This window comes from Xenopus laevis, chromosome 9_10S (assembly GCF_017654675.1).
Source record: "Xenopus laevis strain J_2021 chromosome 9_10S, Xenopus_laevis_v10.1, whole genome shotgun sequence".
NCBI lineage: Eukaryota > Metazoa > Chordata > Amphibia > Anura > Pipidae > Xenopus > Xenopus laevis.
In genome coordinates, this window is record NC_054388.1 from 103361476 (window position 1) to 103386943 (window position 25468).

Here is a 25468-nt window from a genome sequence, read left to right on the forward strand (position 1 = left end):
CCTTACTGTCATGTCTGGGGTTAATTCAAGACTTTGAATCCATTTTATAGAGTTGACTTACTGTTGTTTCGGGGGATAATTCAGTGCTCTGAATCTATTTTCTACAATGGCTTTACAGGGTGTTACTTCAAGGCTCTGAATCCATTTTTATACAGTTGGGTTACTGGCATGTCTGGGGTTAGGTAATTCAGTGCTCAATATCCGGTACCTACATGGGTGATTTCTGGTGTTTCTACATGAGCAGAGATAAAGCCTGGCGTGTCAATAGCCTTAATGTGCAGAAAATATGAAATATCTTTGGTTCTGTCAGTGCTCAGAAACGTTATAAAAGTACATAAGAAGTCGACACGGAGTAGGGCACTAAGGGAAGTGGTGCCTGAAAGAAGAGGTAGGAGTTGTATTATATGGGTTGTAAGAGGTTAAAATTTGAGCTACAGAGGTTATACCTACTCACGCTTGTTTACGAGCACTTGAGACAGGGCGTGGGCCTGAAAGCTTTTGTTTTTCTTTACTCGTAGTATGGTGTGAAGAAAAGTACAGCTTAAAGGGACATTATTTAAAACAAGAAGGGATTTTGAAACCTATAAATAAAACCGTTTTGCTGAGTGTCTGTCATGTCTTATATTGTCCTTAGTAAAGGCGAGCAGACGTGCCATTTTCCCCTAATAATTCACCTTTCAAGTAAGTTTCGGGGTTGTCTTCTTTAGTGTGGGGGGTTAATGTCATGAAAAAAATGTCCTCGGGAGAGCAATCATGGCTGCCTCCGCTGCTATGGATAAATACAAATATTCAGTGTAAGGGTCAGGGCACACAGGCAGATTCGGGGAGATTAGTCGCCCGGCGACTAATCTCCCCGAACTGCCTTCCCACTGGCTAAAATGAAAATCGCCAGCGGGATGGCTGTCTGAGCGATTTGTTTTCCAAAGTCGCCCGAAGTTGCCTCACAAGGAAACTTCGGGCGACTTAGGAGTGTTTGCCTACTGCTTTGTTGTTGCTCCCTATGGCCTCAAAGCCAGTGTTCCTTTAATGAATTCCCCCACTAACGGTGGCCCTGATTGTCATACACGTGAGCTGGTGAGATCACATGACTGTATGGAAGGCTGCCATGTTCCAGGAAATATGCAGTTTAAAAGCTATAACCTCAGCGTTTATTTAATGCAATGAAAATGTTTGTCCCTCTAACAGACCCTTCTTCTTTTCTTTCCAATCCCAAAGGAGAAACCCGTTTATCCATTTGGCACTAATGGCCCATCCCCAAGCCATGAAAGGTTGCCGATCCATCACCAGGCCAAAAACCCAGCAAGAGCCAGGGGAAGAAAAGAAAGCACAGGGGTTCTCCGAGGGTACCCTCAAATCAGAAAGCCTGAAGGACTGGCAGTGAGGCATGGGTTCTGGGGCCCGAAACCTGCTGCCAATCAAGCCAGTCCTCAAACATCAAACCCAGTGCCTGCCGAGAACCCAACCACTCCATTTGGAATCCCTTTTTCTAAGCTAGCTCAGGCGAAGCATCTCAAGACCAAAATCGGAGCTTCTAATCTGGACTCGAGGAGGAGAGGTCAGGGGCATCTAGAACACAAGGACCACTGAGTTTATTTTGGGCACCTTGGTATCTTCCTATTACAAAATGAGCTGATCTTTCTCAGTCCATGTCCAGGTTTTTTTTGTTCCGGACCACAAAAATGCACAGATGAATGTATATAGTGAATAAAGTACCCCCTATTGTAAAATATAAGGATATTATAAGTTACCGAGGAGTTTCATGACCATATAAAAACATGAGGCCGAATACAGGTCATGGAACTCCGAGGTGACTTCTAATATCCTCATATTTTGCAACTGGGGGTACTTTATTTATTATAATACACAAGTTTCAGTGAGTCATGTGACAGAAATGACATCAGAACTCACCGTTTATAACTGATGACATCAGAACTCACCGTTTATAACGATATAATTTACAAGATATTCATGGCTTTTGTGTATTATATGAGAATATACCCAATACTTGGGTAACGCCATTTTTTTTTTTCTTTTCCATTCGTCTCCTGGAGAACAATGTGCTGCTAAGGTTTCTCTCCATACAGGTGTCTCAAAATAAATGTCTATTCCTATGTGTAAATAGGCTTTGGGCAGTCCAGGGTATGTTACATAAGCTCAGCACTACTGTCGTACTTGAAACAGGTCATTTATAGAAGCTCCATTGTCCTACCTAGAAAGGCTTCTTACTCATCTCCGACCAGAAATAGGCTCTAGGTTTAACCTATGCAAGTGGGATGATGGGAGAGGGAGTTGTTTTTTTCAGGACCTGCCTGTCCTTGGATCATGTGAATTTTTCTACCAATAAAAGAGCAGGCTCTACTGATATGACAGGGCTGCACAAAGCAGCTTCCCACTAGTCCACTAGTCACTATCTTTATAGAAGCTGTGCATGTTGGAGCTGCCTCCTTTAATCGCATTGGACTGACTCCAACAAGACTGGGGTTCTATTATTATGGTGTTTGTAAATTTTAGCTTTTTTTTACTTGTAATATTTATGAGAATGTAAAATGTGCAACCTGGATCTGTACAGTCAATAATGTACTGTATATTAGTAATTGGTGTTAAGGGGAAACTAAAGTACATGTATTACAGTATTGTGCAGGGAGTCCATACATTGGGTTTAGAGCTCGCAATTGTCCTTCAGTAGATGTAGAGACTGAAATACTGCCATCGTGATTGTGGCCCCGTCCCAAAAGTCTCCTAAGAGCAAATTTGCACTTACATTTGAGTCTGTTCCCAGAGGCCCTTGTGTATAATATGAGTTATTTTAATGTATGAAAAATAAATGACTTTGGTATAGCAGCAGCGTGTACTTTAACTTTAGGTTGCCTTTCCCTGGCAAAAAAACAAAACAAAAAAAAATCATTATTTTGCTCTCTTTTTGGAAAATTTTTGGCATGGAACAGTTTGCTGGAACGAGGGAAGGTGCAAGAATGAGTTGCATTATGATGTCTATGGCTCCTCTATGGACTCGGCAAACATCAGCTCTCCAGCTGCAGGACCAGTTTTAAGGTAGAGAAGTGAGGGAATTTGCCCTGGACACCCAACGAGAAATGCAGATAAAAGCAAAAAAAATGATTATTTTTTAGGAGAACAGCATACCTGGCAGTTTGGAAAATGTTACTATCAAAGTGTCAATTTAGGCACCAGATTAAGGGGGTTGTCGATCTTTAAAAAAATTTATAGTATGATGTAGATTTATATTCTGAGACTATTTGCAATTTTTTTTATTATTTTCAGGTTTTGAATTATTTTGCTTTTAATTCAGCAGCTCGCCAATTTGCAATTACAGCCTGACAGGTCTAAATTCCCCTAGCAACCATGCAGGGATTTGACTGAAATATGAATAGGAGAAGCCTGAATACAAAGAAGCAGGGGCGGAACTACCGGGGGAGCAGGGGGTGCGAGCGGGCCAGGGCCCGCACCCCCTCAGGGCCCCCGGCAGTCCGTGCGCCCCTTCGCGGCGCATATTCTCGGGCCAGTTCCGGGTGTACGGAAGGGGGCGGGGGCCCGGCTGCGTGTCCTGCGCCAGGGCCTGTCCCCCTCTAGTTCCGTTTCTGCAAAGAAGAAAAATAAAATATAAGGATATTATAAGTTACCGAGGAGTTTCATGAGCATATAAAAAGACGAGGCCGAATACAGGTCATGGAACTCCTAGGTGACTTCTAATATCCTCATATTTAGCAATAACAATAAATGTGTAGCCTTAAAGAGCAGCTGGTTTTCAGGTGGGTCAGTGACCCCCCTTTGAAAGCTGGAAAGAGTCAGAAGAAAAGGGCAAATAATTTCAAAACTATAAAAAAAAGTCCAGTTGTAAAGTTGCTTAGAATAAGCCATTCTGTAACATACTAAAAGTTTACTTAAAGGTGAACTACCCCTTTAATATTTTTTTGGCAACCAAACCAACTTGTCTGCCATGGGTCTAAATAAAATAATCATGACGTCCAACCAGCAGCTTTACAGCTGAAGGCTGTTGTTATGGCTCTACTGGGAGTTGTGGCTGGAGGGTAGTGGGTTAGACATTTCTTAAACGTTGTCCCCCTCTGGGTACCCAAGATTCCAAACTCTGTCCGGATCTGAGAATCCTTTGAGTGTATAATGGTTGTACGGTGTTATAAATAAAATTATGATTCTCTGCAGTCATCCTTACCTGGTCCGTGCACCAGTACCAAGCAGCAAGGATAGTCAGCCCAAATGTCATGCCGGTCCACGGGAGATCACCAGAGACAGGGTCTCGGAAAAGGTGCATGGCGTCATGGCGAGGAAGGTGGCACGTGGTGTTGGGCACGATCTGAGATGGAATGGCTTTGGCATAAGCCTCCTCCAGGTTTTGGTACCCTCCTATTGTGTTAAATGCTGTAAAAAAAACGTATAAAGACATATTTTGTAAAACGTAAGCTGATGAGTGTGTATATAATGTTTTACAGTGGTGCCTGCAAAATGGCAACTCCCTCTTCTAAGCACTTGCTTGTCATTGTCTCTCATTGAAATAGCAGTTGTAAGGCATAGGTTGCAGGACTTCATGCTCACTGCCTGAAGGATAATCCTTGTAATGGCATACTGATACAGAAGGGGGCACTGTTTCCACCTAGGCTGAATCTACAGGGTAAATACTTCCCTATAGAATGAAAGGAGGTTCCGGCTCAATATTGGGAAGGGATTTGTTACAGTGAGAGCTGTGAAGATGTGGAATTGTCTCCCTGAATCAGTGGTACAGGCTGATACATTAGATAGCTTTAAGAAGGGGTTGGATGGTGTTTAGCAAGTGAGGGAATACAGGGATATGGGAGATAGCTCATAGTACAAGTTGATCCAGGGACTGGTCCCATTGCCATTTTGGAGTCAGGAAAGAATTTTTTCCCCTCTGAGGCAAATTGGGGAGGCTTCAGATGGGTTTTTTTTTGCCTTCCTCTGGATCAACTGGCAGTTAGGCAGGTTATATGTAGACTTAAAAGGTTAAACTTGATAGATGTGTGTCTTTTTTCAACCTATGTTACTATGCTTCATTATGCACGGGAACACTATCATCTCAACAATGCTGTTTGAAAATGCTGCCATTGGCTTACTTATAGGTTATACATGTCTTAAATGTCTCTGTGCCAGGTTGAGCATGCTCAGTAGGGACCGAAGCTGCTGCTGCTGAGAAATCAGATTGCTCTGTGAGAGCCAGTAAAGCTCATGGAGCATGCTCAGTAGGCGCTAAAGCTGCTGGGAAACGTATAAAGTCAGTCCATCACTTCATAACCGTTTAGAGAGATGGAGACTCCGCCTTACTGAGCCGCTACTGGGAAACAAATTCATGTTTCAAAGTTACATTTTAGAAAACCAGCAAGAAATAGAATAAAGAAGGCAATTGCAAACTGTCATTATTTGGGGTGAACTATTTAAAATCAAAAAAGTGGCAAAAAGGTAAAGTGACTCTTTAACAGTCACCTAAATAAGGGCAGCTGGTAGTTTAGAGAAGCTAATGTACCCTTTAGTTACTGTTGGAACCCGCAAGGCTAATTATGTTCCCCAAATCATTCTAAAAAACTATAAAAAAAATAAGAATGAAGACCCCTTGCTAGGAATTGGCTATTCTGTAATATACTACATTTTAACTTAAAGGGCATGTAAAGGCAAATAAATAAAATCCCATTTTTACTTTCTTTAATGAAAAAGAAACCTATCTCCAATATACTTTAATTAAATAATGTGTTCAGTTTTTATAAGAAACCTGACTGTATGCAGTGAAATTCTCCCTTCATTTACTGCTGTGGATAGGAATTGTCAGACGGTCCCTAACTGCTCTGCAGGGAAACAATCATACTTATGAACAGCAGGGGGAGCCCCCGCCTTACTTCCCAGCCATGCAGAACTCAAGCAGCTTTGTTTGTTTCCCTGTAGAGCAGCCGGCGACTGTGTAGAGATTTGTATTGGATTTTATTTTTGCCTTTACATCCCCTTTACTGTTTCCAACTCCAGCTGCAGGGACAAAGATCACGGAGCCAGATTTAAAGGAACAGTAACACCAAAAAATGTAAGTGTTTTAAAGTAATGAGAATATCATGTACTGTTGCCCTGCACTAGTAAAACTGATCTGTTTTCTTCAGAAACACTACTATAGTTCATATAAACAAGCTGCTGTGGAGCAATGTCGGAAATTGAAAAACGGCTATATGGCACAGGTTAATTAATGGATAACTGATAACACCATTAGACAGACAGAGCTTATCTGCTGTGTAACCTGAGCCTTTTCTCCTTTGAATGGCTGCCCCCATTGCTACACAGCAGCTTATTTATATGAACTATAGTAGTGTTTCTGAAGCAAACACACCAGTTTTACCAGTGCAGGGCAACACTGCATTATATTTTCATTACTTTAAACCACTTTCAGTTTTTGACGTTATTGTTCCTTTAAACAGATAAACTGGGATTCTATTTGGAGGATTATTTTGCTGCAGCCACTGGTTCTGCAGAGTTGGAGAAAGTTTATATTAAACAATACAAAAACTATAAAATCCACATTAGATTACATGACAACACAGGACCCAGTGCAGTCTGCATATTCTGATTATTAATCAGTCTTGTTGTATCGGCTTCTGGCAGATATTATTTGACTTGTTTTGATAATTTATGACGATCCGTAAGCAGCCCAGCCCACACTGAGCATGTGCACAGTCTTGGTCTTGCAAAGATGTATAACAAAGTTACAAGTTACTTTGAAAGCATAAATCATTTGTTTGATTAGGCTTGTGGTGCAGTAAGTTCATGTTTATGTTAAGTATACAAAATACAGCATTTCTAGCCTTATTCTATTTTACACTTTACTTCCCCTTTATAGTCAACTACCATTTTAAAGCTGTAATCCTCTTAACGTGAATTGAGAGTATTAATATGGTGTTCGCCCTCTTCATGGGCAGACAAGAGACGCAGGTTTTCTTTGGAGGCTCAAGAGGCAAAAATACAACAGAGAGTGTTTCCTTCATCCTACCCCAAACCTACCCAACCTTCATCCTGACATTCCAGCTCTTTAGACAACCAATAAAAAAGCAGCGACTACTATTTTTGTACTGTGTAAATAATGTTGAAGCTGTTTGGAATAAATGCAATATTTAAACCGGTTTGCCTTCCACTAGTGTTTTCTTTTGTGAACCTGCCAGTGCTGTACAATAAGAGGGAACAAATGTCATCGTTGGGGCTCATTTATATTCTCTTTTCAATAGGCAACAGCATCGTTTGCGCATTTGCATTTATACTTGTGCATAGGAGCTTCCATATAGCTTGCCTTGGCTGAAGAATTTGCTTTAGCTCTTTATAAAATATAACCAACTCAGTGAAACCTGTACGGACCGGTAAGTCTGCCCTTTATTGGATCATTGTGATTGGTTCTTCCACCTGTATTAGCAGCCAGCCAATCTAATTGAGTCAGCCTGGAGGGCACCGGAACATGTACAATTGTTAAACTGAATCCTACCATCCAATACAAGAAACAACCTCATTGGGAATTGGAGGCAGTTTTAGATCAAGGCCCAAAGCAATAAAAATTTAGATTTTATTTAGGGTCAGACTGGGCCAGCGGAGACACATTGAGAAATCCCAGTGGGCCCTGGTGCCCCAGGCCTGTTTAAATTAACTATAAGTATGATGTAGAGAGTGATATTCTGAGAGAATTTGCAATTGGTTTTCATTTTTTTTTTTTTTTAGCTTTTTATTGAGCAGCTCTCCAGTTTGCAATTTCAGCAATCTGGTTTCTAGGGTCCAAATTCCCCTAGCAACCATGCACTGATTTGAATGAGATACTGGAATATGAATAGTAGAGGCCTGAATAGAAAAGATGAGTAATAAAAAGTCATAATGAATTTTTAGCCTTATAGAGCATTTGTTTTTAAGATGGGGTCAGCGACCCCCCCCCTCCCATTTGAAAGCTGGAAAGAGTCAGAAGAAGAAGGCAAATAATCAGAAAGAATGAATGATGACCAACTGAAAAGTTGCTTAGAATTAGCCATTTTATAACATACTGAAAGTTATTCTAAAAATTTGCTGAAAGCAAGGGGCAGATTTATCAAGGGTCGAATTTCAAACTTGAAAAACTTCGAAATTCGAATTCAAAAAGACCAACCAAAATTGAATCAAAGTTTTTTGTTTTTTTTGCCCGAATGGGTCAGTTTTCGATCGAATTCGAAACGTAAGAATCTAAGTGATAATGCATTCAAATGCGTACGATTTGAAATTTTTCCACCAATTGACTCGAAATAGGTTCTAGGAGGTCCCCCATTGGCTAATACAGCAATTCGGCAGGTTTTAGATGGGGAATGGTCGCAGTCTAATTTTTAAGGAGACAGTTCATGATAAATTTCAAAAATCTAATTTTTGATTTTTTTTTTTCAAATTCGAATTTAATTTGGACTATTCCCTAGTTGAAGTACACAAAAATTAGTTTGAAATTCAAATTTTTTTAGTTTGAATTTTTACTTTGACTTTTGATAAATCTGCCCCTTAGTGACTTACCCATTTGAAGGAGAAGGAAAGGCTTCATGCACTTGGGGGTGCCAAATGTTAGGCACCCCAAGTGATTGTATTGACTTACCTGAAACCCCAGGCTGATGAGCAGAAAACTGCACCGGCCTGGGGTTATACCAGTGAGCACCACGGAGCGATCTTCTTCTGGATTCTACTTGCTTCAAATCTCCCGGGGCAAACTCATGCGAAGTTGAATGAAATAGACGACTTTTTAGTTAGGGCCAGATTTATCAAAGGTCGAAGTGAAAATTTTAATTAAAAGAATTCGAATTTCGAGCTAATTTTTTTTGTACTTCGAATAGTCCAAATTCGATTTGAATTTGAAAAAAATTTGAATTAATCATGTACGGTCTCTTTAAAAATTTGACTTCGACCATTCACCATCTAAAACCTGCCGAATTGCTGTTTTAGCCAAGGGGGGGACCTCCTAGAACCTAATTGGACTTTGAAAAATCGAAGTCGTACGATTCGAATGTGCTATTAATTCGATTCGTACAATTCTAATTCGATCGAAGACGGACCTATTTGATCGAAAACTGACCTATTCGGCCAAAAACAAAACAAAACTTTGATTTAATTTCGGTTGGTCTTTTTGAATTCGAATTTCGAAGTTTTTAAAAAATTTGAAATTGGACCCTTGATAAATCTGCCCCTTAAAGTTAAGCTTTTCGCTCTACTGTGCATGCGCAGCCGCGTGAAAAGGCGGAAGACGAAAGAGGATCGTTCCGTGGTGCTCACTGGTATAACCTGGGTACAGTTTTCTGCTGATAGGAGCACCAGACGGGGTTTCAGGTCAGTCAATACAATCACTTGGGGTACCTAACATTTGGCACCCCCCAAGTGCAAGACGACTTTCCTTCTCCTTTAATGCTGGTGGAACTTTGGTAATTTTCCTGACTGCCATTAGCCCTTAGTGGGGCGACTGTAAATGCCGCTTTTATAGTGGAGCCTTGGTGTGACAATGCTAAGAACTGACTGTCATGTAATAATCAGCGTGTGTTTGGGAGCAGCAGGCCCTTGGGTGACATTCTTGGCGTGACTTGTTATACAAAGATAAGCCTTATATGTAATTGTTCCGAGATGTAAAATTGGTACTGGTGTTTCCCAGGCCCAGGCCAAAGCCCGTGTAACTGTAAGACAAACACAGCACACAAAACACGCACAACTAAACAAAGCCCAGTGTAACTGATGTAAGACAAACACGCAGACAAACAAGCCCCCGTGTAACTGTTAAGAACAAACACGCACAAAAACTAGCCCCGTGTAACTGTGGTAAGACAAACACGCACACAAACAAGCCCAGTTTGTAACCTGTGTAAGGAACAAACACGCAGACAAACAAGCCCGGGTAACTGCTGTAAGACAAAACACGCACACAAACAAGCCCAGATGTAAACTGTGTAGACAAAACACGCAGACAAACAAGCCCCGTGTAACTGGTGTAAGACAAACACGCAGACAAACAAAGCCCCGTGTAACTGTGTAATGACAAACACGCACACAAACAACCCCCGGTAAACTGTGTAAGACAAACACGCACACATACAAGCCCAAGTGTAACAGTGTAAGACAAACCACGCACCAAGCCCAGTGTAACTGTGTAAGACAAACACGCACACAAAAAGCCCAGTGTAACTGTGTAAGACAAACACGCACACAAACAAGCCCCGTGTAACTGTGTAAGACAAACACGCACACAAACAAGCCCCAGTGTAACTGCTGTAAGACAAACACGCACACAAACAAGCCCCAGTGTAACTGTGTAAGACAAACACGCACACAAACAAGCCCCGTGTAACTGTGTAAGACAAAACACGCACACAAACAAGCCCGTGTAACTGTGTAAGACAACACGCACACAAACAAGCCCCGTGTAACTGTGTAAGACAAACACACACACAAACAAGCCCCGTGTAACTGTGTAAGACAAACACGCAGACACAAACAAGCCCAGTGTAACTGTGTAAGACAAACACGCACGACAAACAAGCCCCGTGTAACCTGTGTAAGACAAACACGCACACAAACAAGCCCCGTGTAACTGTGTAAGACAAACACGCAGACAAACAAGCCCGTGTAACTGTGTAAGACAAACACGCACACAAACAAGCCCCGTGTAACTGTGTAAGACAAACACGCACACAAACAAGCCCAGTGTAACTGTGTAAGACAAACACGCAGACAAACAAGCCCCGTGTAACTGTGTAAGACAAACACGCACACAAACAAGCCCAGTGTAACTGTGTAAGACAAACACGCAGACAAACAAGCCCCGTGTAACTGTGTAAGACAAACACGCACACAAACAAGCCCCGTGTAACTGTGTAAGACAAACACGCAGACAAACAAGCCCCGTGTAACTGTGTAAGACAAACACGCACACAAACAAGCCCCGTGTAACTGTGTAAGACAGACACGCACACAAACAAGCCCCGTGTAACTGTGTAAGACAAACACGCACACAAACAAGCCCAGTGTAACTGTGTAAGACAAACACGCAGACAAACAAGCCCCGTGTAACTGTGTAAGACAAACACGCACACAAACAAGCCCCGTGTAACTGTGTAAGACAAACACGCACACAAACAAGCCCCGTGTAACTGTGTAAGACAAACACGCACACAAACAAGCCCCGTGTAACTGTGTAAGACAAACACGCAGACAAACAAGCCCCGTGTAACTGTGTAAGACAAACACGCACACAAACAAGCCCCGTGTAACTGTGTAAGACAAACACGCACACAAACAAGCCCCGTGTAACTGTGTAAGACAAATACGCACACAAACAAGCCCCGTGTAACTGTGTAAGACAAACACGCACACAAACAAGCCCCGTGTAACTGTGTAAGACAAACACGCACACAAACAAGCCCCGTGTAACTGTGTAAGACAAACACGCACACAAACAAGCCCAGTGTAACTGTGTAAGACAAACGCACACAAACAAGCCCCGTGTAACTGTGTAAGACAAACACGCACACAAACAAGCCCCGTGTAACTGTGTAAGACAAACACGCACACAAACAAGCCCCGTGTAACTGTGTAAGACAAACACGCACACAAACAAGCCCAGTGTAACTGTGTAAGACAAACACGCAGACAAACAAGCCCCGTGTAACTGTGTAAGACAAACACGCACAAAAACAAGCCCCGTGTAACTGTGTAAGACAAACACGCACACAAACAAGCCCAGTGTAACTGTGTAAGACAAACACGCAGACAAACAAGCCCCGTGTAACTGTGTAAGACAAACACGCACACAAACAAGCCCAGTGTAACTGTGTAAGACAAACACGCAGACAAACAAGCCCCGTGTAACTGTGTAAGACAAACACGCAGACAAACAAGCCCCGTGTAACTGTGTAAGACAAACACGCACACAAACAAGCCCCGTGTAACTGTGTAAGACAAACACGCACACAAACAAGCCCCGTGTAACTGTGTAAGACAAACACGCACACAAACAAGCCCTGGGCAAGGAGAAATGTCACACTCATGGGACTCATATTGTATCACTGCCGCTCCATTGTCCTTTATGTGTTCGACAATGACTTCCCAGTTGGGATACTATTTAAGAAATGAATATACTTTTTAGTCTTAGCCCATTGTGGGTCCATCTAGGTTTTTAGCTTATATAATACATCCAACAATCAGTTCATATAGTGATTCCTAACATACTGGTCTTAATATTAATAAATCCCCCTTCAGTATAATGTAGTATATATTGGCTCCCAAGGAAGAACCTAAGACTAGGAAAAGGAGTAGTACACCTTAAAATGACATTTTAGTATGTTGTAGCCAGTGATATTCTGAAACAATCTGCACTTGGTCTTCATTTTTAAAATTTTTTGGCTGGGTTTCTGCTTTCAAGTTTGCTATTTTAACTAGTGATGCACCGAATATATGCAAATTCAGATTCGGTTCGGTATTTGGCGGAATCTTATGCAAAGGATTCGGGGGTTCGGCCAAATCCAAAAATAATGGATTCGGTGCGTCTCTAATTTCAACATCTGGTTTACCCAAATAACCAGGCAGTGGTTTGAACTAGAGAAAGGAATATTAATAGGAGGACAAAATAGGAAGATTTTAAAAAGTAATAGTAGTAATAATAGTAATTAAAAAAGTAACAGTAAAACTGTAGCCTGAAACACAGCTTTTAAAATGAAGGATCCTGCCCAGTATAAGATTGCTTGGTATGCACTTGAAAAAGCCATCAAAAAAGCCAAAAAGGAATACTCCAACAAGCAGGGGCGTAACTACAGAGGAAGCAGACCCTGTGGCTGCAGGGGGGCCCAGGAGGTACAGGGGGCCCCATGAGGCTCTCATTGATGAGCAATTTGAACATATATTGGTAAAACAGGACAAACACTGGATATGTTGGGGGCCCTAAAATTAATTTGCTGTGGGGCCCAGCAACATCTAGTTACGCCACTGCCAACAAGCTAGACAAGAACTTTGTGAGTAACCCGCGTCAACTTTTCAAAACATCACCAACTACAAAGGCAACACAAAAAGTTATACACACATGGATACCAACCTCCCGGAGGACCTCAATAACTTCTATGCTCGCTTTGAAACCAAAAATAAGGCTCCATCGGGCAAATCTTACACTACATTCACTAACCTGCTGGCAGATCATCAGTCAACACAATCTGACCCTATTATACATGTCTCCAAGCAAGATGTCCTCGAATCCTGAAGAAGGGTCAACCCTCGAAAAGCGGCTGGTCCTGATGGAGTCTCTCCTAAAGTCCTCAAAATATGTGCAAATCTCCTGGCTGAAACCTACACTGACATTTTCAATGCTTCCCTCAAACAGACTTATATAATACTTATATTATAATACCCCTCTGTTTTAAAACCTCCATGATTATACGGTACCAAAGAAGTCTACAATCGAAGGCCTAAAGGACTACAGACTGATTGCATTAACATCAGTTGCTATGAAGCGCCTTGAAAAAATGGTTCTTAATTATATCAACTCCATTATTCCTAATTCTCTGGATCCACTTCAATTTGCGTATCACCCAAACAGATCTACAGAAGACGCAGTTGCCCTAGCACTGCACTTTATTACACCTAGAAAAACCTAACACTAACGCACGCCTGCTGTTCCTAGACTACAGTTCCGCTTTCAGTACCATAAACCCTCAACAAACTTGAAACTCTTACTCTGCCTCAACACCTCTGTGATTTCCTCACTAACCGACCTCAATTCGTTAAGATTGAGAATTGTCTACTACAATTCTTACCAGCACAGGTACACCACAAGGATGCTGTCTCCACCCCAAGCTTTTCTCCCTCTACACCTTTGACTGCTCATCTTCTATAAACAACTGCAAAGTCTATACGTTTGCAGATGACACAACTGTGCTTGGCCTCATCCAAGATAATGATGAAACTGGATACAGACAGCTTGTGCAAAGAGCAAGACCTGGTCCTAAACACAGCAAAAACAAAAGAGATGATCATAGATTTCAGAAAACATCCAGTCCAACACAAACCCTTACAAATGGAAAATATCAAAATAGAGCAGGTTCAAAGCATCAAATTTCTAGGTCGACACATTGCAAATTCTTTAAAATGGACTGGCAACACCAAGGCCATAATCCGGAAAGCCCATCAAAAGGTGTGGAGTCAACAGGTCTGCACAAATCACCTTCTACAGAGCCGCGATTGAAAGCATTCTAACTGGCAACATAGCAGTGTGGTTTGGTAGCATCACGCAGCAGGAAAAAAACCTCTCTCCAGAGGGTGGAAAAAACTGCTGAACGAATCATCTCCACCAAACTTCCATCACTGTCCGATCTAGACACAGCCAGATGCAAGAGCAAAATGAAAGCCTTTACTGCGTCCAGAGTCACCCAGGACATGACATATTCATTTGGCATAAGCCCACCTACTCACTGAGGCACAGGAGGCCTGAAAGTATAAAAACCAGAAGCGAAAGACTATTCAATAGCTTCATTCCAAAAGCTGCTAATTGCAAACGAGTCCTACGGAAAAGAAAGAAGAAACCTTCAGGGATCATCTAACCCAACCAATCATCTAGTCCCAAACTAACTAAGTGGTCAAGCAGATACCAAACAGATAATGCATCTACTAATCTTATACTGTATCTCTGTATCCCACGTATATTTTAAAATCATTATGTGTCTCACTGTACTGTGCTAGGCTGCAAAAGAAATTCCTATGTATTCCTGGTACAAATGGCGATAATAAATAACGACTTGACTTGACTTGTAAGAGCCATACTGTAAGCTGGTCAGGGGCAAAAGAGGAAGCCAAATAATTCAAAAACTTAAAAAAAACAAAAAAAACATAGTATTTAACATAATAAAGTTAAATGCCAGGTGACCTACCCCTTTAATTTGGGATTAGGCTACACTGATTTAAAGGAACAGTACTACAAAATGTATAACAGTCATAGACACCCGGCCAGATTGTACATATACTGAACTGTACAGAAGTTGTCAGCTTCTGGACATCTGGAGGGCCACTGGCTGCGCACAGGTATGGGTGGTGTTTTATGGATAACAGATCTTTCCATAATGTGGATCCTTCAAACATTTTTTCCAATTCACTTGTTTTTAGATTGTTCCCCAGAAATAAAGACATTTTTCAATTACTTTCCATTATTTATTTTTTTCTGTTTTTCCAAAATCTAAGTTTAAAGTTGAATGTTCGTGTCTCTGGTGTTTGAGTCTGGCAGCTCAGTAATTCAGGTGCAGACTCTAAACTGTTACAATTTACTACATTTAGTTGATCCATTTCTCAGCAGTATCTCTGGAGTATTAGCAACTATTGTATCAATTCTAACAGCTGCCTGTAATGAAACCCAGAGATTCTGCTCAGCAGAATCTCTGTTTACAGTTTACAGGGTCGGCGACCCCCCCTCCCAGAACTGCTTCAAAAGGTGAAAAATGACACTTTACACTTCAATATTAGAAAACCTGTGACACATAGAAAGTAATTGGAAAAAGTCTTTATTTCTGGTGATCTATCTGAAAATAACTAGTTGTTTGAAGGTGAACCACCCCTTTAAGTCTAAAAGAAAACATCTTAGTTTAGATCAAATACAAGGTACTGGTATATTTTTACAGAGAAAAAGGAAATCATTTTTAAAAAAATTTGATTATCTGGATAATAGGTTTCCGGATGGTCCCATACCTGTATATGTATATATATATATGGCTGTCCACTGGAGAGGAGTATTTAATATGCAGAACATTGTTATGATGTACACTATTTTGGATTCGGCCGAACTCCCGAATCCTTTGCGAAAGATTCAGCCGAATACCGAATCTGAATCCTAATTTGCATATTAGGGGTGGAAAGGGGAAAATGATTTCCCTCCCTGCCCCTAATGGTGGCCACAGACATAACAATTACGATATTTCTTGGAAAAGATCTTTCCAGTACAGATCGTTCATTTCAATACACACGTGTAGAGCTGAATCGTCAGATACAGGCCCGGACTGGTAATCTGTCCGTTCGGGCAAATGCCTGAGAGGCCGCTCTGCCCTGTGTTTAAGTGGGCCGCCCGCTGTCTAATTAGATGCGGTGCGGCACTTCACTTGTTGGCTATTAATCACAGCCACCAGAGTTGCATACCTGCCCTGAACTAGAACGCGCAGTCCACCGACCTGCAGTCTGCATCTTCTAATCCTCCTGTCATCTCTCTGCTCTTTCTCCGGTTCCTCCCCCACACTCTGGCATGCACGCTGACTCTAGCAGCCTCCTCCCACCTCCACTGCTATCATAAACAGTCCAAAGGGAGCCGACGCATCGCGTTGCCACATAACAACACTCGCCAAGCTGGCCTGGTCCTGCGCTGCACATACACGTCATGAGCCAAGAGCCATCAGGGAATCACCGACCACACCGCAATGAGTCTGTCGCACACAGTGAGTGACCGGCTTCCACATTCGCCACCAGGTCCAAGCTAGCTGAACCAGGCACCCTCATGCACACCTTCTCTAACCTCTTCCTGGTCTATCATCTTTCTCTCAAAAAATCTTTATGTCTATTTCTTTCTCTCTCTCTCTCCCCCCCCCCCTCTGGCTAAGTATGAAGGCAATGTCCCCTGTTAGAAAATGTTTATTGCCACAGCTGACTGGCACTTCTTACAGTGCCCACTCATTTTGGGGCCCACTGTCAGTGACTGCACAAATATTTAAAAAGATGTTTTTTTGGTTTGCCACCCTGTGGTCCCTCTGGCCTGGCCCATCGTCACAATTAAATTCAGGGGGTATGTATAAACGAAATAATCTTTGTGCCATCCTGCTATTTCTGTTATGAGCTTTGCCCAGGGCCCACCAAGGGCTTAAAACAGCCCTGCTGCTATGTGTATTGTAACATTAGAGCAGAGGGGGGCAGGACTGCAGCAACTTTCAATTTGTGGGTGAGGACACCTGCGTGACGTCACCACACGCAGGTTTATTTACAAACAAAGTGCAGAGCTGGAAGCTGGAGAGAGGTATTTTTTTAGGGCAAAGCAGAGCTGGTGCTTAAAGTGGACCTGTGGATTGGAGAGTGCCGGGTCAGCAGTGCCTCAACAGTCTGAAGATGGAAACAGCAGTATGTAAGTACTGCTGTTTTTATTATTTTGAGTGCCCTTTTGAAGGCTGAGAATTTGTACTTAACTACATACACTACAGTGTACCATATAAAGGCACAAGGCTGCAGGCTGAGTTATACAGGGAACTCTGAGTATCACTCATGTGTTATAAGGGATAATGTACCCCCTACTGTAAATGATAAGGATATTAGAAGTCACTGAGGGGTTCTGTGACCATATAAAGACACAAGACTGCAGGCTGAGTTATACAGGGAACTCTGAGTATCACTCATGTATTATAAGGGATAATGTACCCCCTACTGTAAATGATAAGGATATTAGAAGTCACTGAGGGATTGTTCTGTGACCATATAAAGACACAAGGCTACAGGCTGAGTTATACAGGGAACTCTGAGTATCACTCATGTATTATAAGGGATAATGTACCCCCTACTGTAAATAATAAGGATATTAGAAGTCACTGAGGGGTTGTTCTGTGACCATATAAAGACACAAGGCTGCAGGCTGAGTTATACAGGGAACTCTGAGTATCACTCATGTATTATAAGGGATAATGTACCCCCTACTGTAAATGATAAGGATATTAGAAGTCACTGAGGGGTTGTTCTGTGACCATATAAAGACACAAGGCTACAGGCTGAGTTATACAGGGAACTCTGAGTATCACTCATGTATTATAAGGGATAATGTAACTCCTACTGTAAATGATAAGGATATTAGAAGTCACTAACCAAATAAAGGCAGTTTTAACCCAATGTATGGGTCTCTCTCTCTCTCTCTATATATATATATATATAAAATATGCTTGTGTGTAAGTAAAAAGACCAGCACGCATTTCGTGTGGGCTGCTTTGATTTTTTTGCCAGGACTGCTTTTTACTCCCAGTCCGGCCCTGGTCAGATATTCATATAGAAATAATAGAATTCTACCTGTATCTGACGATTCAGCACTAACAATGGCCGATGTTTGGGTCCCTTCAAAGGCCCAATCAAAATTTTCCGTCCAGCACGATCGACGAACCGACCAATGTCCAAGTCTTCTGGACTATCTATCGGTCGGCTCTTTTCCCACCATACAATATTTTACGAAAAAAATTTTGTGCGATATTAACTAGCATATGCAAATTCGGTTCGGCCGGGCAGAAGGATTCGGCTGAATCCTGCTGAAAAAGGCTGAGTCCTGGCCGAATCCTGGATTCGGTGCATCCCTAATGTACACAGTACAGTGACTCCCCTCCATTGTTTTCTCCAGAACTGTATTTGTTTATTGTACACTAGTGTCTTTTATCGGGAATTCTTCTGAAAATGGTGAATATTTAACAGAAGTGGCATTACCCCGGGCCTACATTTTAGTTCCTTGTAGACACAAAAGAGACCAGTTAAAAATGAACTTTCCCTTCCTAAATCGACGCTAGTGACGAGTGAAAGGGGAACGCTGGTATATAGTAAATATATAAATATATTGTTCCTGAGAACTCAGAGATCATTGTTGCTGCTGATTATAGACCTGTATTATTCCATTCAGGGCCACCTTTAACAAACAACACCACCAAGTCGCTAGGCCCAGTTTCGGGCTGACTTCTGGGAAGTGGGTTATAACACTACAGGGGGGATATGGGAGGGCTGGGGCCAGAGCCAACCCCACAACAATGAGTGTAGGTTTAACAGGCAAGACTGCTGCTGTTTAATGCTGCCTCGTACACAGTTCTGACATTCTTTATAAGCCGTGTATCCCAAGAAAAGAGGGTAAATATTAGCTTGTAAGGCTCAGAAAATAAAATTCTGTTTGTTAAAGTGGGTGTGCGACCAAAGCTGGACTCAAATACCTACTGTATATACAGAACAATTAAGCAACAATCCTTGGCATCCATCTTTCTGGCATCAAGACATCCAGTAGAATAGGTCAGGCCTCATACACATGATAATTCTCATAGTCATAGTTCTATCAGCACTCCTTCTCCCTGACACCTCCAGCTAAAGGTTCATGAGGGTGCTGGGAGTCGTACATTTATTATGTTGTGTCCAAATCACTACCTAAGTTTCACAGCAGAATAAAATTCTTTCCCAGCCTTCCTCACCTGTGATTGTGAGTATAACGGCTCCGACGATCATAACGACTGTTTGCAGAGCATCTGTATAGATCACCGCAGCCAGGCCACCTAGAAAACGATATAAGGGGAATTAAAGCAATATAAAGGGAGAAGGGAATTCCTATATGAAGTGACACATTCTATAGGCGTAGTTGGAGACCTGTAAAATCTTCTTTAAAGGGGAACTATCTCGGAAATTTAAAATTTAACAGAAGCTTCATCATACTGAAATGAGAAACTTTCCAAATACAATCAATTAAACATTCGGTACCATTTCTGTAATAATGAAGTTTATCTTCACTATTCCTCTCTCAGCATCTGTTACTTTTTATTTTGTCTTCATGCAGGAGTTGGGTGTCAGATATTCATAGACAGTTAGATGCAATATGTTTTATAGAGGGGCTCCTTTTGCCTAGCAGATGTATTAGAGCTCTCTCAAATAACTGATTCCAGTACAAACAAAATCTAACAAAATAACTGCCTTTTGCACAAATCCTGCATGTAGAGAGACAGGATTTCTGGTGATTTATTAAATTCACCAGACATCATGTCTCTCTACATGCAGGATTTGTGCAAAAGGCAGTTATTTTGTTAGATTTTGTTTGTACTGGAATCAGTTATTTGAGTGATCTCTAATACATCTGCTAGGAAAGGGAGCCCCCCTATAAGATATATTGGATCATTCAGCTGACACCCAAATGCTGAATGAAGACAGAATGAAGAGAAACAGATGCTGAGAGAGGAAAAGTGAAGATAAACTTGATTATTTCAGAAACAATGCAGAATATTTAATTGATTGTATTTAGAAAGTTTCTTATTTCAGTATGAGGAAGTTTAAATTAAATTTTCATTTTTGCAATAGTTCCCCTTTAACTAAAGAAGCTTGTTGCCCAATGATAAAGGCTATGGCAACCTCCTAAAACACATGGAGAAGAAGCACACTGGAACACAAGACTGCAATTACAGGGTACAACCTTCCAAAATGTTTAATGCAGAAGTGCAACGTTTCAGGGGTCAAGCTTGACAAAGTGTTGTGTCTCGAAACGTTGCACTTCCGCAGAGGCCTCCTACTATACCTGAGACCAGCTGAGATGTATCTTACCTGCAATAGTATACAGGGCCGTCACCACCAGCATGAGGACCGTGGAGAGGTAGAGGTTCCAACCCAAGCACACCTGTATAAACAGCGCCCCGGAATACAGATCAGTCTGCAAACACAGGAATAGAGGAGAGTTTTGTCAAGTTTTCTGCCATATCTCACCACTTGTCCACCAGATGTAAAAAAAAACAACCTCTAATGAATGTGAAGGCCAACTAGAGTGAAATTCGGGGGTGAATGCTTATTCACTAAAGTGAACATCCCTAAAGGTGGCCATAGACATAGAGATCAGCTCGTTTGGTAATGTCACCAAACAAGCTGATCTCTCACCGATATGCCCACATTGAAGTGGCGATAGCACATGGGCCCTAGGGCCTAACGATCGGATCATAATGGATCTGATACGGGCGGTCGGATCGTGGACCACATACACGCACAGATGCGGCCACGGTCCAACAGGATTTTTTAACCTGCCCAATCGAGATCTGGCCGATTTTTTTCAGATGGCCGAACACAGATGGCCGAACACACTGGCCAATAAGATGCCGACTTGGTCTGTCAGGAGCTTTTATCGGCCCGTGTATAGGGGCCTTTTGGTGAAAGAATCGTGAAATTGGCTACTGCTGCTTTAGTAATCTGTGGACTAAGAGGACGGCACACATTGGAACGGCGCACTCCAGGATCTCCTTGAAGAATCGCACTTTTGCAGATTAAGGATAAAAAGTAACAATCTTTATTTTAACATCCAATTTACAAACAATAGCGTCTGAGGTCTAACGCATTTCATGTTGAAGCACTTCCTCAGAGACCTCCTCATGAGTTAAGAGGGGCTTGAGCAGTTGTTGGACCACAGACTCAAATGATCAGTGGCAGAAGGGGCCTCGGAGGGAATACCAGAGACATCTAGGGCTCACTCTATGCACCATTAGGTATAAATGTACTAAATAGTATCTCTATTAATAAGCTCCATGGTAGAAATAAGAGAGCTGAAGGGAAATTTGGCCTACCAGGAGATTCCCCAGTATCATGACAGACCAGTCCCTGGTGATTTCAGCACAGTCCCATTCTATTCTGCTGTAAGAACATGCGGCCAGTAAAACTGATCAGCACGAGCCTCAGCTTGCCTTCTAAGCCCATGGAAAGTGGTCTTAGTATACAGAGGGTTAGACACTAGCATACAGAGCCAGGCCAGACCGGCCAGGCGCCCTAGGCAACCTTGCTGGCTGCAGTGCCGGCTGAGCGAGAATTGTTGTATTTGCATGCGCGAGATGATGCTCACGTGGAGGCGCGAATTGGGGTGTGCGGAGTGTGTGAAGTGAGCGAAAGCTCAAAGAGACTGGGGCGAGAAGGGACCGGACATGGGGTAGGTGACAGAGCAGGTACGTGCCAGCCCCCCCCCCAGCTTTGCGCCCTAGGCACTTGCCTACTCTGCCTACCCCTAGTTCCGTCCCTGCTTGCATACAGTGCTCAATTTGGGTCTAGGGGTGCCCTAGGCGGAAAATAGGGTTGCCACATGTCCGATTTTGAACCGGACAATCTGGTTTTCAGAAGGGCTGCCCGGCCAATACATTGTGCTCAGTTTTCCAAATAAGAAAATCGCTGATCACCATGTCATAGCCTTGTCCCATGACAGCTCTCACCCGTCCTGCAACATCACCACCTACATTGCATCACTGACCAGCCCCTGTGATGTCACCATCTGCCCCCTCCCTGGATTGCGGCACAAAGGTGGCAATCCAAGTGGCAAACCTCCAGCTGTCACCGCCCCTAACCTATTGGCACACGCATAGTACAGTCTGCGCATACTGCAATCATGGGAGAGAGTACCTTCCCCCAAAATGAATAAAGCTTTATATATATATATATGTGTATATACTGTATATCCATATTCATGTAAAAGCCCAAGGGCCACCCCTTACACTACCACTCTAGACATGGAGTCTCGGGTTCCTTTATAGAAAACATGGCCCTGCTTGTACAGTACGTTTATCTTTATTTAGCACTACTTGCATGACCAGGACTGAAAACTCTACAAAAGTGCAGATGGGAGAAAACAGTGCAATAAATAAATATACAGTTACTAAGTGCCACAGGAGGAAGGCTTGATCGATAATCCTTCCACTATTCAGAAATAAAGGAATGTCAACTTTTTTTTTTCAGTTCAGTATATTTATAGCTCAGAAAGCAAAAGGAGGCATTTTCAAAGTATTCATGTATTTTCTTTTTTTAGTATTTTCTTTAGTACAAAATAACGAAAGCATTTCCTAACAAAAGAAACGGCTGCTTTATTCTACAGTCTCTTAATATGGGTGTGATTCCTTTTAAATCTTTATTTCCCAGCACTCCAAAATAAGTGGTCCAAATTTAATAACAGATTGGCCTTCATTTTTATAGTTTTAGAATTGTCAATTTTCGTCTGACTCTTTTCAGCTTCCCAATGGGGGTCACTGACCCCACCTATAAACCAAACACTCTGTAACGCTAAAAATTTATAGTTTTTTGCTATTTTGCATTACTCATCTTTCCATCCAGACCCTCTCCTATTCATATTCCAGTCTCTTATTTAAATCAATGCATGGTTGCTAGGGCAATTTGGACCCTAGCAACCTGTTAGCTGCTGAAACTGCACACTGGAGAGCTGCTGAAAAAAAAGCTTAATAACTAAAAAAAAAAAAAATCAATTGCCAATTGTCTCAAATTAAAAGTTGGTTTAGGGTCAGGGCACACGCTCAGATTCGGGGAGATTAGTTGTCCGTCGACAAATCTACTCTTCTTAGAGGAGACTAATCTCCCGAACTGCTTCCCGCCGCTAGAATGTAAATGGGATGGCACCAGCCTGAGTCAGAAGGGCCCATTAGTCCTGGGGATCACTGAGTTTGGGGGTCCAACATTAGGCCTGGGCCTTCCTAAACTCATTACAAGCTGAAAGATGGACAATAATGCTGTAACTATAGTAACAAAGCCCCTGCTTTATTTCTACTATTACCCAAAAGAGCATTCAACCCACCCCACCCTTAGGTTCAGCCTCCACTGTGAGGAACCCACTGTCACTAGCGGGAGTCCAAGAATGAATGTCAGCTATTCTGGTAGGTATGTGGCTATATACAGGTATGGGACCTGTTATCCAGAATGTGCGGGACCTGGGGTTTTCCAAATAAGGGGTCTTTCTGTAATTGGGATCTCCATACTTTAAGCAGCGACGGGCCAGTCCAGCCAGGTGCCCTAGGCAGCCTGGCCAGTGGCAGCTCCCAATAGGCACACGCGTGCACGAAAATGTGCGTGTGCAAAAAGACGCACATGCGTGAATGGAAAACCGTGCATGCGTGGAAAAAGCACGCACGAGATTAGGGCGTGTGCGCATGTGTAACAAGGAAGCGAGCACCGGCCAAAGCACCAGATGGAACCGGACATGGGGTAGGAGGCAAAGAAGGTACGGGCCTGGCACCCCTTCTTGCTTTGAGCCCTAAGTACGTGCCTACCCTGCCTACCCCTAGTTCTGGCCCTGACCTTAAGTCTACTAAAAAATGATTTAAACATTAAATAAACCCCAATAGGCTGGGTTAACAGCCTTTACGGATTAATTATATCTTAGTTGGGATCAAGTACAAGCAGGCCCGGATTTGCGGCAAGGCCGCATAGGCCTGGGCCTAGGGCAGCAAAAAATAGGGGCGGCATGCCGCCCAGCCGCATTTTGGGGACGTGTGCGTCCCCATTCAATTACACCAACTACGCCGGCGTTTTTCCGCCGGTGCGCTGGGAAAGGGAAGTGTAGGCGGGCGCTAGGACCGCGCGGCCGCCTGGTCGGACCGCGCGGCCTAGGGGCGGCCGGCAAAGAAATCCAGTGCTGAGTACAAGCTACTTTTTTATCACTTTTTTATTACTACAGAGAAAAAGGGAATCATTTCTTAAAGACCTAAATTATTTGATTAAAATGGAGTTCTTTGTGTAATTTAGTAGCTTTTTGAATATCAGGTTTCCGGATAATGGATCCCATATCTATACTGGTGCTGCTGGGTAACTGAGCAATGCATATTCCATATGTCGGCTCTCTATTAAATGAACTCCCTTGTGATAGTGTCCCAACAGCATGCGGCACAGCAAAATTTCCCTTATGAGCAACACGTGGCATGTCAAATTCCCCTCATTACCCAAGTCTGGCACAACAAAACCCCCCTTATCAACAATATGAGGCTCAGCAAAATCCCCCTTATCAAGGCACCTCCACCCTGTGCATCAGTGAGATTTGGAAATCCAGAAGTGTTCAAAAACAAAGAGCAAAAAGCCTTTTCTTTTTCAGTGTATATTCCTCACTATAAATACACACGTCATGTCATAGCTGTGTGCCCCGGACAATAACGCAAGCTGAGTCAGGTGACTCGGTCTAACCCAGTTGCACAGAATGGAACACAAGGTGTGTCTGTCCCTCTGGAGAGAGAAATAAAAGCCACATAAATGCCATTGCTGGGTGTGAGGAGACGCCCCACATTAACAGAAGAAAGGGGACGAGGAGAAAAGAAAGGAGCCCAAATCCTTCCTGGTACTCAGGGACTGCCAACAGGACAGACACACAGACACCAGGCAATGTCAGGTCGGCCGGTGCAGGTAGCGGTGTCACCATAAGGTTAAAAGATGACTGTGGCCTTAAAGCAGAACTAAACCCTAAAATCGAATGAGGCTAAAAATGTCATATTTTACATAGTGAACTTATTGCACGAGGCTAAAGTTTCAGCTTGTCAATAGCAGCAATGATCCAGGACTTCAAACTTGTCACAGGGGTCACCATCTTGGAAAGTGTCTGTGACACTCACATGCTCAGTGGGCTCTGATTGGCTGTTGAGAAGCTAAGCTTAGGGCTCGTCACTAATTATCCAGCAGAAAATGAGCTTCCCCTGTAATATAAGCTGATTCTACAGGTTTGCTGATTATTAAATTCTGATGCTAATTGCACTGGTTTCTGTGCTGCCATGTAGTAATTATCTGTATTAATTACTAATCAGCCTTATATTGTGACATTTCTATTCTATGTGTACTGTATATTGTGAGTGGGTCCCTAAGCTCAGTAAGTGACAGCAGCACAGAGAATGTGCAGTGAATCAGCAGAAAAGAAGATGGGGAGCTACTGGGGCATCTTTGGAGACACAGATCTTTACTGCTAAAG

At 42.6% G+C, this 25468-nt stretch overlaps 2 protein-coding genes across 3 annotated transcripts in view; one reads left to right on the forward strand and one right to left on the reverse strand.

Annotated features, from left to right (window-relative positions):
• Nucleotides 1-1776, forward strand: part of fam83g.S (family with sequence similarity 83 member G S homeolog) — a 33349-nt gene extending 31573 nt beyond the window's left edge. Inside the window, exon 5 of the mRNA XM_018239293.2 lies at nt 1216-1776. Within this exon, the coding sequence (XP_018094782.1) occupies nt 1216-1587 (372 nt within the window). The 3' untranslated portion in view covers nt 1588-1776. The remainder of the gene's footprint in view (nt 1-1215) is intronic.
• LOC121399188 (sodium/glucose cotransporter 5-like) overlaps nt 1-25468 on the reverse strand; it is a 110345-nt gene that overhangs the window by 65207 nt on the left and 19670 nt on the right. For both annotated transcript variants that reach the window (XM_041579161.1, XM_041579160.1), the window contains exons 6-8: nt 20314-20419; nt 19200-19280; nt 4190-4395 (exon numbers count right to left, since the gene is read on the reverse strand). In XM_041579161.1, coding sequence (XP_041435095.1) covers nt 4190-4395; nt 19200-19280; nt 20314-20419 — 393 coding nt within the window. The remainder of the gene's footprint in view (nt 1-4189; nt 4396-19199; nt 19281-20313; nt 20420-25468) is intronic.